Consider the following 15,964-nt stretch of genomic DNA (forward strand, 5'->3'; position numbering starts at 1 on the left):
ATGGTAACAGTTTTTAAAATTTTTTTACTTACTTATTTTTGTGGGGGGCAGGTAATTAGGTTTATTTATTTATCTTTAGAGGAGGTACTGGGGATTGAACCCAGGACCTTGTTCATGCTAAGCGTGTGCTCTACCACTGAGCTCTACCCTTCCCCCCAGATCATCATTTTAGAATAAACTTTTTTAGAAAAGATAAAAACTCCTATTTTTACCCCTCTCACCGCTGCCCCCCCCCCCATACCCCAGCAGCTGAAATGCAAATACCTCCTTTGGTTCTTTGTCCTTTTGTTCCTGAACTTCATCTCATGATCTCAAACTGCCTCTTAATCTCTGTCTTAGAAATTAGCTGAAATGATTCATGTGTCAGGCCCTCCTGACATGTGCCGGATTCTGTGTGAGACACCGCAGCCTAGAGATGAGAAGGCGAGCAGGCTCCGGGGCACAGACACAGACAATGACGGACCAGCGTGGTGGCGTGGGGGAGGGTGAGCCCCAGCAGGGATCCCTGAGGAGGGGGAGGCTGAGTGCAGCGGGCAGCCTGGCTGCAGGGCCCCCGCTGTCTCAGGTCTCACGCTGCTCCCGTGGCCCAGTGCAGTGTCTCTCTCCTCCTGGGTGAGGTGGTGTAGTGTCACCAAATTAGCTGATGTGGCCCTGACCAGCCCTGAAGGGGGAAGGCAAGACTGTCCTGCCACATTTCCAGAAGGAAGAGAACCGGAGTCACACCCGAACACCCACTCTCCCCTCTTCTTTTTATATAATGTGTTATCCTTTGTGGAAAATAGAGAAAATAATACTATGCAAAAATAGAATGTTGATCACCTGTTATCTCCACCCAGACATGGTCACTGTTAACTTTCTGATTTATGTTATGGGCAGTATATAACCGTACATACAAATGGGATCTTGCTACACGTAGCTTGGTAACTTGCGGGTTTTTAACATAAACTATCATGAGAAGTATGTTCTCATGTCAGTTAATGTACAGTTACATTTACATCATGGTCAGTAGGAGCACTTCCTTGTATGATGCATCGCAGTGTGAAACCAGTTCTTTAGAGCTGGTCACTGGGTGGCCAATTTATTGATAATATGAACCAGACTTTCTGTAAAGGGCCAAATGGTAAATATTTTAGGCCTTGTGGACCATATATGGTCTCTGTCATAAATTCTTTTTTTTTTTAAACAACCTTTTAAAAATGTAGAAGCCGCACTTAGATCCCAGGCTGTGGGGAAACAGGCCTGGCCTCTTTGTGGTCCCCGGGGTGACCCCTGAATCAGCAGTGCTGTGACGCCTGCCGTGGACGACACCTCGTGCTCCAGCCAGGGTCTTTGGTGAATTCTCACAAGTGGAATTACAGGCACACTGAGCAGTGGACTCTGACCCCACACCTCTTTACCAGTTGTGTTCAGTTACCTGCCAGAGACGCTGCACCAGTTGGCATCACCACCATCAGAGTCTGAAAATTCCCCTTTTCCTAAATACTTACCAGTGTGGGATATTTTCATTATTTTTCTCTTTTTGCCATTTTGGGAGGAAATAAATGGCATCTAAGTATCATTTGAATTTTCGTTTCTCAAATACGTATTCTAAACTTTCCCCTGCTTTCCAGCTCTGGGTGAGCTGTTACTATGCGCCTAGTCCTTTTTTCTGTTGGGGTATTTGTTTTTATCATAAGAGTTCTTGTACAAAAATTACATGTAACTTTTTTCTTGGTCTTAGCTGTGCTTTAAATATTTTCCTGTTTTTCATTTACTTTTTGTTGTTGTCCTATAAAAGGTTTTTATGATTTTACCACTATAGTCAAATCTACTTTTCCTTCTTGAATTTTTCATGTTGTGAAATGCTTAAAACAGGCCTTCAGACCCCAAGACAACTCATTTATGTTTTATTCTAGTTCTCTTAGAGTTCTGTTCATTTATGTTTAATTCATCTGGAATAAAGCTGTGAGTGGGGCTCTGTGTTTTTCCAAATGGTTAGCTGGTTGTCCATTGAGGAATCCTTGTTTGCCCATTGATTGGCAGTGCCGTCTGTCGTGTGCTAAACCATCAGCTGTGTTCCGGGCTGGATGTTAATGCCAGCCACAGAGGTAGCAGGTGGAGCTGGGTGTTTCTTGTTTGTCCTGATTTGGGGATGGGGTGGGGTCTACAAGAAGAGTTCAGTCTGGAAAGTGTGTGTCAGAATCCAGGACCCTGGTTCTGGTGCAGAGGTCTGCTCTCTGCTCTGAGGACAGCAGTAGAGAGGGCGTGGACAGGGGGTGCGTCTGTGTCAGCATCGCACTGTGGAAGGTGTGAAGGGACAGGAAGGAGGGCAAATACAGGCTGATGCTTGGACTTTCAGGGAACACTGGGCGGGGTGACTGTGTCAGGGGCTTCATAGGAGGGAGGGACATGAGCCTTCAGTTCCCTCAGATGCTGAGTTGGCATGTTAACTATATTCCATCACCTAGAGAGGCTAGACGGCCCCAACAATTCTGATTTTCCCTCTTCAGCCTAAAGGCCTTGCTGAAAATGTTGGATGCACTAGCCTTCTTTCTGTCAAATGCATTCCCATCAGAAAAGCAAGTTAGAGCATATTCAGTTGATTTAAACTCAGTCTGAACCTAAATGCTGTAATTCTCAGACACCTATACGTGCATAGTTGGGTTAAGTGTTTTGGAGAGTCTCTTGATATTGTGGTGTTTTGAAATCAGGAAGAAGACTTAGGAGGGCGCTGAGAAGTGCGTCTGTGTACGAATAAAAAGGCGGAACTAGTCAAACAGAAGACAGCAGAGGAAGGTTTGGATGGTGAAATATGTTCTAGCTTGGTATCCAGGATAAAAAACTGATTACAAAGATTTTTTGAAAGCCTTCTACACCTCAGAATAACATCATAAGTACAAATTACATCAAACAGTCACCTGGGGAAGTGTCACCTCTCTATGACAAGGTGTCGACAGTTTGGTGTCTTGAGATGACCTGTCTGGTGCGGCTGTGTGAGGCGACGGTCATGTCCATCCAACCGGGGCTGACGTCACCACGGTGCTGGGGCTGGGGAGGGGGCCCGCCCGCTGCAGGTGGGGGCGGGCTCTCCAGCTCTCGGGTGGGGAGGGCGCTTGGCGCTGTGTCCTCCGCCCACGCTCTGACCAGCCCCTCCTCTTCCTGGCCTTCCTCCCGAGGACATCTTACCTACGGATGTGAGCGAAGGTAGCGTTGATTTCTCAGGTGTGTGGTGGCTGGGGGAGGCACCCTAAATGTCCAGGGAGCTGCTGCTTAAGTGCTGGCATTTGTACCACGGAATGCACGAGAGCCCAGAGCCCTTTGAAACGGTGACAGGACAGATGTGAAAAAATACATAGCGCATTTCCGCACTTCTTTCCGCACTTTCATAAAGAAAAATGGACGTGCATCATGCGCACCGTGTGGGTAACCTGGAAAGGAGGCTCACACGTGCGCACCAGGTGTTAATGGAGATTATTTGGGGTGGAGTTTAATATATATCTTTCCTTTTGTTTTTGTCTTTGTCTTTTTTTCTTTGATGAGTATGGATTGCATTTAAATAAAATAATCGTAAAAAAGAAACCCATCCAAACATGACCCGTCCTATGTGCCGTGTTCCCACGCACTCCTTTTCGTCGTCTCTCCCTCCTTTAAGTGTCAAGTGGACTAAGACTTGCATCTAGAGAAATGCTCGTGGCAGGAGCGTCTTCAGAAAATCCCCCGAGGGAACCAGCACTGCTGTGAGGAGCGGTGCTTGAGCTGCGGGTCAGCCGCGCTGCACCGGGGCCTGAGGGTGCAGAGCTGCCCACCCGGTGCACTGCGGCTCCCGCTCGGCCCGCCCACTGGCAGCCCCGGGGCTTGCGGACGGGCGCTGTTGGGGGTGCAGGCCATCCGGGTGGGTGCAGCAGCGCGGGAGGGGGTTGAGGAGCCCTGCTGCCCGGGGACAAGCGAGGCTCTCTGCGGGGTGCGGGGAAGGCTGTGGATCACAGACGTGGTTGGAGAGCCTGTGACCTCTTCCCCTGTGTTGCAGCCCCCCAAAGTGAGATGCTTGACCAGGATCTGGCACCCCAACATCACGGAGACGGGCGAGATCTGTCTCAGGTGAGTTTTTCTTGTTCCCAGCTTCCCCGCTAGCTCTGTGCACCTTGGGCTCTCTGCGTGCTCCCTCTGAGGAGGGAGAGTCCGAGGCTGGGCCCGGGTCAGGGAGGCTTTGGGCTCCACTCAGGTGAGGAGCCTGGTCTGGCTCTGCCGCCCCAGCCCGGCCCCTCCTCCAGCCCCATGTCCTCCTGTTTCCCCTGACGGCCTCAGTGCTGCCTGCCGTCCGCCTGGGAGGCTGCCTCTGAGGACCCGTCACCCTTGCTCCTCCTGTTCATGGAAGGCGCACCCCCTCCCAGTGGCTGGTTTTAGCTCGGGGGATGTGGACAGCAGGCTGCGGGAGACCCGGGCCCTCGTATCTGAGTGTCCTCCGCACAGTAGTCTGCATGTGCGGAGGCTTTCCCAGAGCCTCATGCCAGCCGTGGCCTGGGTGTCCTCGCTCTGCCGGCGGCACGTGGTCCGGGCGCTTTCCTGCTTCTTAAGGTTGCGGGTCCCTCACGTAGAGAACCAGAGAAGTTGTATGTGTGTGGGGGGGGGTGATTGTTGTTAAGTAAATTTAGCATGTGGGCTTTGTTTTTCTGCGTCTTGCCACTTCCTCTGCTCAGGCAGTGATGTTAACTCACAGGGGCTCTGGGCCAGGCCCCCAGCCCCGCCGCTGGCCGCCGTGTGACTGGGAACTTGTTTAACCCGAGTTTGGAGGGCAGGCTTGAAGTAGCTCTCTGGCGCGCTGTTTGCCTTCTCGCTGATCGGAGTCCCTCCTCAGGCCCAGCCTCTGTCTTGCCTTGTGCTTCCGCCCTTCTCCCCTGGAAACGCTAGTTGCCTTTGAAAGCCCACGTGCAGACTGTGACCGCTCCTCCCTGCGTGGGTGTCAGGGGCCCTTTTTCTTTCTTCAAGCGCAGTTAGCACCCACTTTCCCGTTTTATTTTTTGTGTGGAGCCCCCTTTTCTTTCATGTGAGCTGCATTTTTTCGTAGGTAGTTACATACAAATACAGTTTTTGAGAGTATACTTTTTAAAAAAGGAGTCTTCCCTTTTAAGTGTCTGTCCTTTCATTGAAATTAGAGATTTGCCACCCTCAGTTTCAGGTTATAAGTGGGTTCTGGCCCAGCCTTGTCCTCCAGGCTTTCTTGAGGGTCGCCCCACTCCACCTCCTGTCACGGACCTGCTCTGGTCAGAATTAGGCCCAGAGAGGGAATTTCTATTGTCACTTTCTCAGTCTTCTGAGAAAGCAGACGTTAGCAAAGTATAGTAGGAATTTCGCAGACGGTAGCCTGCTTCAAAAGCCAGAAACCCTAAAGGAAAATCATTGATAGATTTAGCCACATTAAAATTAAAAATACAAAAACGCAAAACTGAAGGAGAAAAGATCAGAGTGACATCCTTCGTATGTATAAACAGTCCTTTCAGTCAATATGGAAAAGATGGGGCTTACCCCTGGAAAAGTGAGCATCGGCTCCAAATAGGTGACTCATGGGAGGGGGAGCACAGTGGGCGGCAGGCATCTAGGGACGCTTGGTCTCCTTGGTCATCAGAGAAGGGCCCGTGGAAACAAGGAGGCACGCTCGCCACTTCTCAGATTGGCAGATACAGAAGCAAATGCTCGGGGATGGGAGAGAGAGCGTGTGTGTGTGAGTGTGGACAGGCTCTGGCGTCACTAGACAGAGGCCTTTCGATGGTCCTTCAGCCACAGGCCTCACATTTACCTTGTGTGTACCCTTGGGCCTCCAGCTGCACTTTTAGGAGTTTAACTGAGGGAAGTAATGTGCCAGGCTTATGTACGAAGACCACCTCTTCGTGAAAACTAGGAAGTGTCCAGCAATGGTTCTGGGCACAGCTGACTCACAGTGTCTTCTGAATAAAGGGAGTGACAAGCCTGGCCCAGCCACTCCTGATCTGTGGTGACTGCCGGGGAGCGCCTACCAGCCTGACCAGTGCCTGGCGTCCCGCGGGGCCTTGTCTGCTACACAGGGTGCTCGCCTCTCTCAGCGAGACTTACCTGCTCCCACCAAGGGCCTGCACCTTGCTCTTGGCTCAGGGCCAGAAGTGCCATGTCTGTGGGATTGGAGGAGCCAGGTGATGGCAGTTCAGACTTTTTCTCCTAGAATCCAAGTCTCCAATGTTGTCCCATGGGTGTCCTCTGTCCCCTTGCCTGAACCCTCTCCGATGGCTGCATGGCTGTCACCTGAGCTCTCTTGGGACTGCCATCTGCTAAGGCTGGACCAGCACCTCCCCAGTGACTATATGCTCCCCTCCATGGTGTCACCCTGCCCAGATCCGTGGCCCCCAGAAATGGCCACACTTGGCTTCCAGGGGCAGAGGCTCTGGCTGTGCTGTTGGCAGTGAAGCCCAGAGGGGCTGACTGGTCAGCCGGTCAACCTGGCCGCCTGCCTTCCAGCAGCTAATGTTGGTTGAGCCCAGACACAGTGGGGAGCAGTTTGCATTCTCTGCTTTATGGGGTTTGCCAACTGGTGGGGAGACGGGCAGTAAGCAGCCTACTTTACAGTCGAAATCAGTTAGATCAGAAATAATTCTTTCCTGTCTTAGTAAAGAGGTCTCTCAATGGCCCATATAAACCACTAGGATTTGGCAGTTTATTCCCAGAAAATTATCCAAAACTTGCAGAGGTTTTGTTCCTGCAGGTGAGTGGTACCCCTGCAGGGTGGGAAGGTGTCCGTGCAGGCAGATGAGGGTAGGGCGCATGATGTGCGTTTTCTTCTTGTTGTCTGTTTAATGCTCAAAGTCAGCTGTAGTGAATCTTAAAGTTGGCTTTATTTGCTTTATTTATTCTAACTAATCTTCATGGACAGTTGAGATTATGGCATTGATTTGAATTCTGCATATCTTTGTTTTCTCCCTATCTTCATTGATTTATGTGAATTTAACATGCTCTGATTCAAAAATCTTCAGCGTAACAGTTGTGACCAGGAAAGCCTCACGCTGACACACTAGCTTAGGAGCTGCCTGGTCTGACTGAGCAACGCCAGGCTCCTGCCCTCACCAGGAGGAAACCTGGTGGAAATCATAATTTTTCAAAGTATGGAATCATCATTTCTGTGTGGGCATATAATGCTCATGTACAGTTGATAGAACAGACGTGAAAATGACTCTTGGGTTCAGTTCATGTCACATGCCTCTGAAGCCCATAGGCACCTTCCCGGAGTGTGGTCCTCCCACCCCCAGGTGAGCACCGTCCAGAATTTCGTCTTAATCTCCCGTTATCTTTAAGCTTTTCCTTTTGAGCTTTTTTTTAACCAGCTATTAAAATTGTGTTAGATGCCCGTGTGGGCAGCTGTGTTCTCAGGGGGTGTGCCCTGGAGCCTGGGGCTGCCCGGTTCCTCCTCTGCAAGGTAATGGCCACCCTCTCGGTCTTGAGGCACCGAGTAAATCTAGGTTGTGCTGACATAAACAGGAAGCGCTAGGTGTCCCTTGTTCCTGTTTGTTGTCACCGTCTTTTTCTAAATGTTAAATGGACAAATGCGCTTTGTGTTCTGTTCTAAGGCCACTTCCCCTGCTGAGCGTACAGTCCATACACACAACACAAGAGCTTGTTAGGCTTGGGGTCCCGTGCAGGCGTGGGGCAGGGGAGGCCTTCGGCAGCAAGACGGGAAACTGAAGCCACAGAAGGAAGGTGGGCTCATGACAAGGACATCTCCCGTCCCAGGGAGATGGAGACCAGAGCAACTTGGCGGCTGCGCACACACCTGCGGCTGCTCCCTGCTGACCGCTGTGCCTTTCTGTGTCTGTTTCAGTTTACTGAGAGAACATTCGATCGACGGCACCGGCTGGGCTCCCACGAGGACACTGAAGGTAGAGTGCGTGCCTTTGCCCACAGTCCCCTGGCGGACCTCACTCTGTCCCGTCCACACGGTGGCCGGGCACACCCTGCTCCCTCCCCACCGCCCGCCTTGCCCGTCAGTTCCTCTGCCCCCACTTCTCTGTGGTGGGGGTGGTGTGTCAGGTCCTCTCCTCTCCCATCTCCCCTTTACCATTTGTGCTTCTCTTTCTCTTCTGGTCTTTTTGTTCCCCCCATCCCCCATCTTTTATAGTTGTCTCACCTTTAAGGCCGTGGAGCATTGCCAGGACTGGGTAGAGACGGAGGAAAGAAAGGGTAGATGTCCTGTGTCCCTCTGAGTCACACTGTACAGAGGAAGGCTGGCAGGACACAGCCGGGGGTGCTGGCGGGGAGAGCCCTGTCTGGGAACAGGGGGGTGGAAGGAGGAGCCACGGGGACTAAATAAGTGGCCCCAGTTGCGTCTCCAGCTCGACTCGAGTTGCAGGGACGCCTGCCGTGAGCGCCTGTGTGAGGCCTCCGGCTGTGCTTCGCCTCAAGGCTTCTCTGTAGGATGCTGGCAATTTCTTCCTGTGGCCTGACCATTTAGCAGAAGTAGTCAGAACTTTCGGCTTGTATTCACTGAGTCTGAGCAGCTCCTGACTTGCTGTCGTTTTGACTGAGCAGTGGGCTGGCTCCACACAGTCTCAGCCCTGCCCTGCCTGTGCGGGATGCTACTCCCCAGAAGAGCACTGCCCTGGGACCAGGTTCTGGGGCAGCCTTGTTCCCAGCGTGCACTTGGCACCAGCACAAAGGCATGGTCTTCTGGACCAGGCCCATCTTCGCTGGTGACTGTCTTCCTCCTCGGATGCTGGCAGTCCCACCTTTCAACCTGAAGAGGCCTCGGGCGTCAAATCAGCCTGTTTGCGAGGCCCTGAGAGCTGCCTGGGTGTCACATGTGCCGTCTCCCAGCCAGTCGGTCAGTCAGCCTCTGGTAACGTTTTCCCTCACATGCCCATTTTGGCTCAGTCAGGCGTGGATTTCAAAAGGCGTCCGAACTTAAACCACTTGTAAGTCTGAGTCTGCCAGATGCACGAAGAGCGAGCAGTGGCTGGTAACGGAGCTGCTGCGTTGGACACTGTCCCCGGGTCGCGGGGGTGAGCCTGAGCAGGGCTGGACGTGGTGCCGGGCTCTCCTTCTCTATGGTTTTTTGCAGATTAACTCTCTGGGCCCTGCCTTTTAAAATAACTTCTGCAGAAAACTAACCTTCTCCATTGTACGCTGACTTACTGGTTCACCTCTCAGAGGCCGTCCTCGCCCCCGTGCCCCGGATTAGAGAGGACGGAGGCCCGTTGTAGCACCGCTGCTCTTGGAAGACACGGAGGCCCAGAGGGACGTGCACGGGTCCGAGGGGGCCAGCGGGTGACTGGGCCAGGCCTGTTCTGTATGTGACCACAGCTCGTGGGAGACAGCTGCAAACTGTGCTGTGTTGACCACTCCTGTGGCCAGAGAGGACGGTGAGGTGTTCGGATGAAGAACACAGGGGAGGGGTCTGGGTTCACTGCAGACGTCATGCAGTCATGACCGCAGCTCCTCACGAGGTCTGGTCTCTGCTGCCCTGGGCACCTGGCCTGCCCTTCTCTCACCATGCCCTGGACGTGTCCTGCCCTCTTGGGACTTTGCTTCTGTACCTACAGTCCCTCTACCTGGAAGGTGCCCCCTCCTGCCATCCCTTCTGGCAGGTCCCCTCTGTGAAGCCTCTCCCCCACAAGGGGGTCCTTTCTGGGAACACTTCTGTGGGCACCCTGCTGACGCGCCGGTCTGCCTAACTACCTCCACCGGACCCAGGGCTGTGTGCACCCCCAGTCCCACCCCAGACTAGGCTCACACCAGGGCAGGGAGGGGTGCAAGGATAGGTGGATGGATGGACAGATGGAGGGACGGATGGATGGATGCCAGAGTGCAGAGAGCAGCAAGTAGCACTGCAGGAGTAGAGAGTACTGGACGGCAGGGAGACAGGCCTAGAAGAGACAAGACCCAGGCTGAGGGGGAGGAAGGCCAGGAAGGTTTGTGACTCAGACAGAGCACAGCTCAGTCTGGGGAGAACAGAGCGGTCTGCAGTTTTATTTTAATGAAAACTTCTGATCTTTGTTACAGAATGTTACAAAATGTTAGTCTCGGTTTTTGAAGTAACTAAAGCAGAATTAAGACTCAGTGGGACAGCGGATGATGAGCTGATCTGTGATCCCCAAGAGGCAGTTGATGCAAAAACAACAGATTTTGTTTTAAAGATGACTTTTTAGAAATCTGAACTGTATTTGGTAACGACGCGTAGGCGGTGACGGGGGGTGAGGTTCTCCAGCGCAGACGCTGCCGTGGGCTCGGTCGCGGCGCGGGACTGGGGGCAGTCTCTGTTGTCTCTGGTTTAGTGTCTGCTGCCAGTGACTGCTCATCTCCGAACGTCCCCGAGTTTGTGGTTATACTGAAGAGACATTGTTTCACTCTTCTGTCTTGGGGAAAACAAGGCATGCTGAAGATAAAATTTTTTACAGTACAATACGTATTTCTTGGTCAGATTTAAAAGTCTTAAAATGCACAGGAGCCTGAAACTTGTTTTCTTCTTTCTTTGTCATTGCAGGATGTTGTTTGGGGATTAAACTCTTTGTTTACTGTAAGTACATGGACCAAAATCCCAAGTTTTTTCTAGATTCCGCTGACTGCTGGCTTTAAGCATCACATTGAGAATAACACAGGGAATTAAAAACAACACCGTGTCCATATTGAGCCCCCCTTTTCTTTGGTACTTTCGTGAGTCGGAAGAACAGTGAGACAAGAACTGAGGGGGGTTTGGAGTGACACATGGGGAGGCCATGGGGCTGGGGAAGAGAAGGTGGGAGCAGAGCGTCCCTGCTTCTGCCCTGCTGGAGTGGCTGCCTTACGTCCTGGGGCCACTGCCTGCCCTACCAGTAGCTGGTCCGCATCCTCTTCACTCCCAGGTGCCCTGGTTTGGGTGAAGGAGTTTGTGGTCACCGACCTTCAGGCTTTTCACAAACCCAGAACTTCAGAGTTGTTCTCTTCATCAGTGACCAGCGGCCGTCCCCAGAGAACAGCACCTTGCAGGCAGGGCCTGGAGGGCGGGAGGAGGCACGGGGGGAAGGAAAAGGTGGAGAGCTGGTACTCGGACTTTTTTTTTTAATATAATTACTTGTTCCTTTGAGTTTGTGCTTTTTGATCATAAAGGAGCTTTAAAAAAATAAGCTTCAGAAATCTCTCTCTGGAAGAAAAAGAAAAAGGCTTTGCTACTTTTGGTAAAACCTCTGGTCCCTCCATGAAAATGAACCCTTCCTGGACAGCCCACAATGGCGCCGGCCATCGGAGGGCCGCTTCTTGGCCGCCGGCAGACGTGCCCCTCAGCTCAGCCCAGCCTGTCATCTGAGGCTGCAGTGTTCTTACCTTCAGGAAATAAAAAACAGCCTCAGAATAGACTGTCAAGTGCCTGCCTCCCTTTGCCTTCCCGTCTGACGTCACACTTCCCGATTCCAGGGCCTGCCGTAATCTCCAGGAGAAGGCGGGACCCAAGGGGTGCTGAGCCATCTGGGCAGTTTTCTGCTGGTCTCAGTCATTTGTTGTGAGTCAGGCTTTTTCACTGAAGTGAATGAGGTTTTACTTCTGGAGATGCAGAGGCTGGAGCGCAGTTTAAAACGTGCCTCACAGCTGTACTGCTTTTTTGTTTTAAAGGACATCTGGTGCAGTCCTCTCCCTCCACTCCGCACCTTCCGGATCCTAAAGAGCCCATCAGAATTGCTCATTAAGTCTGTAATGGTCATTCGAACCAATATATTCATTTTAGGTCAAGTACATGGAAAAGAAGAGGAAGAATTTTGTGTGTCTGGTGTAGTCTTCATATGCATCAGGATTCTCACAGAACATGTGCTTTATATTTTTTCGTATTTCTAGGACCTGGAGTCTAACTTCCCAACTGAACAGTCTTAGAGATTTACAGTTTTTCCTTGCTGTATTTGTGACATGTCAGTCACACCCATGTTTATTTCCAAATCAGGAACACAGTCCCAGGATTAAACATTTCTCCTGAGGGAGAGTATAGTCGCCTTTACAGTGACCCAGTGATGGCCGTGGAAGCAGTGACTCATAAGAACCAGTCTCTCTTCCCCGGCCTTTAAGAAGATCAGGCAGGGTGAAGACAGGACAGGCCTCCAGTCTGAAATCCACGGTTACTCTTGGGGGAAGAGAGGAGTAGCCATTCCAGGGCTTGTCTAAGGTGGACAGGGTCTGGTGCTTCCTCCTTCGGCGGGGGGACACTGGCCTTGTGGCGCTGTCCTACATTCAGTTGGGTTCCAGATGCCATTCCTACTGGGCTGAGTGCGATGCTTATGGAGATGAATTAAAGGGAAAATCCAGGTAAGGTCAGAACAGTTCCGATTTAGGAAGGGAGAGGTGTTAACCACAAAATAAAGGAGAAAATGAATTTTTCAGGAGAAGCGAATAGGATTTTATTTAAAAATGCTCATGATAATAGTGGTTTGTCATTCCCCGATTATCAAAAATAGTGTCTGAAGTTAACGTGATTGCTACTTCCTCACCAAACTTTGGGTCCTCATACGTAAATACAGCCCTCCCTTCTTCCTGCCACGTTTTGAATAAAGTACCCACATGCTAAGGACTCTGACATCAGAACTTGAACTCTCAGGAATTTTCTCAGTTCTTTATGCCATTTTGCCGATTAGATTTCTGTTGCCTGGTTCTTAAGATGAAGACTTGTAACAGCGGGAAAACAGATTCATTGTTTACTTTGAGTTTCTCTCTTTTTAAGGATCTCTTGAATTTTGATGATCCACTGAACATTGAAGCTGCAGAACATCATTTGCGGGACAAGGTAAGTGAGTAACGGGAACATCCTGGGTCTCTGTGTTTGGTGAAAGGATAATGACTGTTTCTTGATAAGACACATACGAAATGGAGAATGGTGGGCTCCAGGCCTGGAAGTTAAAGCTGCTTGTGAGCAATGTGTTACGGAAATGTGAGTGGTCTCGGGAAAGCGCCTGACCCAAGGTGTTTTTATTAGACGGGGTTTCCTACTAGAGTTCAGTGTGAGTGATTTAAAACAAGCAACTCTTTTTTTTTTTTTTTTTTTCAATTTTTGTTGAGTTACAGTCAGTTTACAACGTTGTGTCAATTTCTGGTGTCCAGCACAATTTTTCAGTCATACATGAATATACATACATTCATTTTCATGTTCTTTTCCACCGTGAGCTACAAGGTCTTGAATATATTTCCCTGTGCTGTACAGTGTAAACTTGTTTATCTCTTCTATATACATCTGTCAGTATCTGCAAATCTCGAACTCCCAGTCTGTCCCTTCCCACCCCTAAAACAGGCTACTCTTGCCTTATGACAGCGTAGGGACCGGAAGGGACGTGAAGGGAGTCGCACCCACCAGCGTCACCTGCCCCCTGCCCAGCAGGTCGCGTCCCCTGCCCGAGGAGTTCCGGCCCACGTGAGCCGCTCAGGTTCAGGCCCACAGTGCCGAGATCATGTTTATTACTCTCAGTCTTCAGTTCCTTTTTCTGTTGTTGTTTTAACTTTTCCCTCCAAGTCAGTGCGTAAACTATCACTCACTCATTTTAGGAGCTGTTGAATACTGTTCTGTGAAGTGGTTCTTCCAGCCTTTTTCCCCCATCTCTTATTGGCGGGCACTCAGGTTTTTCCTGTGGGACTTTTTTCCCAACTACAAATGATAAGGCAATAAACGTCCTCTGTGCCCCAACCTTACGGAGCGCGTGAATGAGGCACTGGTCTGCCCCAGGAGTCCAGGAGCCGGCCGCGTGCGCCGGGGACGGGGCTGTTGGAGGTTGTGCAGGAGCTAGTCAGGCTGCCATGGACAGCATTGCGATGCTGACTCCGTGCAGTCACAGGACCCCACGTTTCCTTCTCTGAACCAGAGTCCCCGCGAATCCTTGCCTCCCCTGGGAGGCACCCACCTAACGCTGTCAGACGGGCTGGCGCTGCTCTGAACATAGAAGTTCTGGAAGCCATCACGTTGGTTCTGAGTATGGTGCTTAGCGTTGAGAGCGGTTGTCTTTGTGTAAGGCCTGTGTGCCAGCACGTGCAGGGCACTGTGACTGTGCCATGTAGAACGGTCCCAAGGTCCTGAGCCGAGGAGCAGAGGCACTGCCTGAGCAGGGCCCTGAAGAGTGGGCAGGAGGCCCGGACTGAGACACGATAGCCCGACCACCCAGCCTGTGTCCTGCCGCCGTACGGCAGGCAGCATTGAGACTTGCGGCCGCACGGAGGGCGTCAGGTGCTTCTGGACAGGCGGAGGAGGCGGTCTGGGAGGCCTGCATCCTGCTGAGGGACCCCGGAGACAGCAAAGGTCTTAGGTCCTCACTGCTTGCCTGCCTTCAGGGGTCAGCCGTCTGCACCCTTGGGCGGCCCTGGCTGGGCTGTGTTGTCTGGCAAAGCCTTGGTTTGGCCGCTGCGCTGACAGGCCCGTGCAGGTGTGCTCCTCGGTCCCCGGCCTTCGCAGGAGGCTCCATTCATGTTGGAAGTCCACCTGTCATTGTCGCGGACAAGGACTTCCGCACTCTGTACTGTGACAGCTGGCAGCCCTGCAGACTAAACCTTGTCAGGGAAGAAACGCCCTACAGAGCCAGGTGGAGAAAGATGTTACATATTGTTTATCCTTTTATTTTTCTTGGAAGGTTGTTTCCTGATCTTTGTATGAAGTAGGAAGACTTGGAGGTCACAGACAGACCTCATTTTGTTGTGCTTCGCAGATACAGTTTATTTTGTGTCAAGTTCTCAGAGAAAGCCTTTCTGGTGAGATGGGAATTGAGATCTGCTGTGAACCAAGTGGACAGGAAGGAAGTGTGTTCCAGACTCAATAGCAGTGCAAAGGCCCTGAGGCAGGAGTGTGCTCAGGGTGTCCAGGGGAGAGTGTGGAGGCCAGCATGACTGCAGCAGGGCGGCAGGGGTCCGCAGTGACCTGACAGTGGCAGCCACCCTGAGCAGCCCTCCTGGATGCCTGGCACTGTCCCACCTAGCCCCCAGGGTGCCTTTGTCCTCCTGACAGCTCCACACAGAGGGACTCTTGCTGTCTCTCATTTGCTGCTGAGGAATCAGGGCCACCAAGAAGGTTAAAAAAAGACTTGCTAGGAAGGGGCAGAGCCCAAGATTTGCCTCCAGAGTTCATGCCTTCTCACGGGTCCTCAGAGGGAAGGGGGAGGCTGCAGAGGCCTGTTCCAGAGGACTCCTCACCTCTGGACGAGAAGATGAGGCAAAGGGGATTAAGACTACGCTGAGGCACCTTTGGTCCTGACGTCGGGGCTCTGGGGGTGGAGGTTGCCTGTGGGATCCTCACAACACCCTGCGAGCTTCGGCTGCGGCTCCCTGGGAGCTCATGGTGTTGTTGGCTTCAGGGTACTGTGGAAGTGACCTGGTGAGAGTCACTAGAGGCACGCCAGGGCTTCAGCACAGCCCATGTTTGCTGCAGGCGGGGGGCTGCAAGGGAGCCTCTGGACACTGTCCTGGGACCAGTGCAGGCCCCCTGGCGTGCGGTCACAGCTCTCTACTTACTCACCTGAGGCACCTTTCCCAGAGCTCTGGAACCAGGCACCCGCCCCCATCTTGAGAGTCACCGGGTGAAGCCATTGCTAAGAGGAGCGAGTGGCTCTGCCCCAGCCCTCCCAGCACGGCCCCAGGAGAGACCGCGTGGGGCAGCAGCTCGCCGCCACAAGCGGGTGCCCGTCTGCGCCGCCAGGGCCGAGGCCGTGCGACCCCGCGGGCAGCTGTGTGCTGGGAGCCTGCCGTCAGGCCACGCGCTGTCCGCCACCAAATGCGGGCGGGCGTGCTGAGGTGGATGAGCTCCAGGGCCCCTCGCAGTCCTGCCAGGACAAGGAATTTTGCCCCTCCCCTTTGAGAGAAAAGGCCTGGGGACAGGCCCGTGGGGTGGGCTCAGGTCTGAGGTGAGTCACCACATCCACACAGCCTTTTTACAACTGAGGGGTCCCCCCCGGCTCCTGGGTGGCCTCTGCTCGACGCCCAAGGAGGGGCTCTGTAGCAAGCCCGCCCCTCCTCAGGCAGGGAGGTCGCCCTCCGGGTGGGCTGC

The 15,964-nt window shown here is 52.4% G+C and overlaps 1 protein-coding gene across 2 annotated transcripts in view; it reads left to right on the plus strand.

Annotated features, from left to right (window-relative positions):
• Positions 1-15,964, plus strand: part of UBE2F (ubiquitin conjugating enzyme E2 F (putative)) — a 48,927-nt gene that overhangs the window by 31,984 nt on the left and 979 nt on the right. For both annotated transcript variants that reach the window (XM_031452522.2, XM_031452521.2), the window contains 4 exons: positions 4,007-4,077; positions 7,820-7,877; positions 10,478-10,510; positions 12,671-12,733. In XM_031452522.2, coding sequence (XP_031308382.1) covers positions 4,007-4,077; positions 7,820-7,877; positions 10,478-10,510; positions 12,671-12,733 — 225 coding nt within the window. The remainder of the gene's footprint in view (positions 1-4,006; positions 4,078-7,819; positions 7,878-10,477; positions 10,511-12,670; positions 12,734-15,964) is intronic.

The sequence above is a fragment of the Camelus dromedarius genome, chromosome 4 (assembly GCF_036321535.1).
Source record: "Camelus dromedarius isolate mCamDro1 chromosome 4, mCamDro1.pat, whole genome shotgun sequence".
Classification (NCBI taxonomy): Eukaryota; Metazoa; Chordata; class Mammalia; order Artiodactyla; family Camelidae; genus Camelus; species Camelus dromedarius.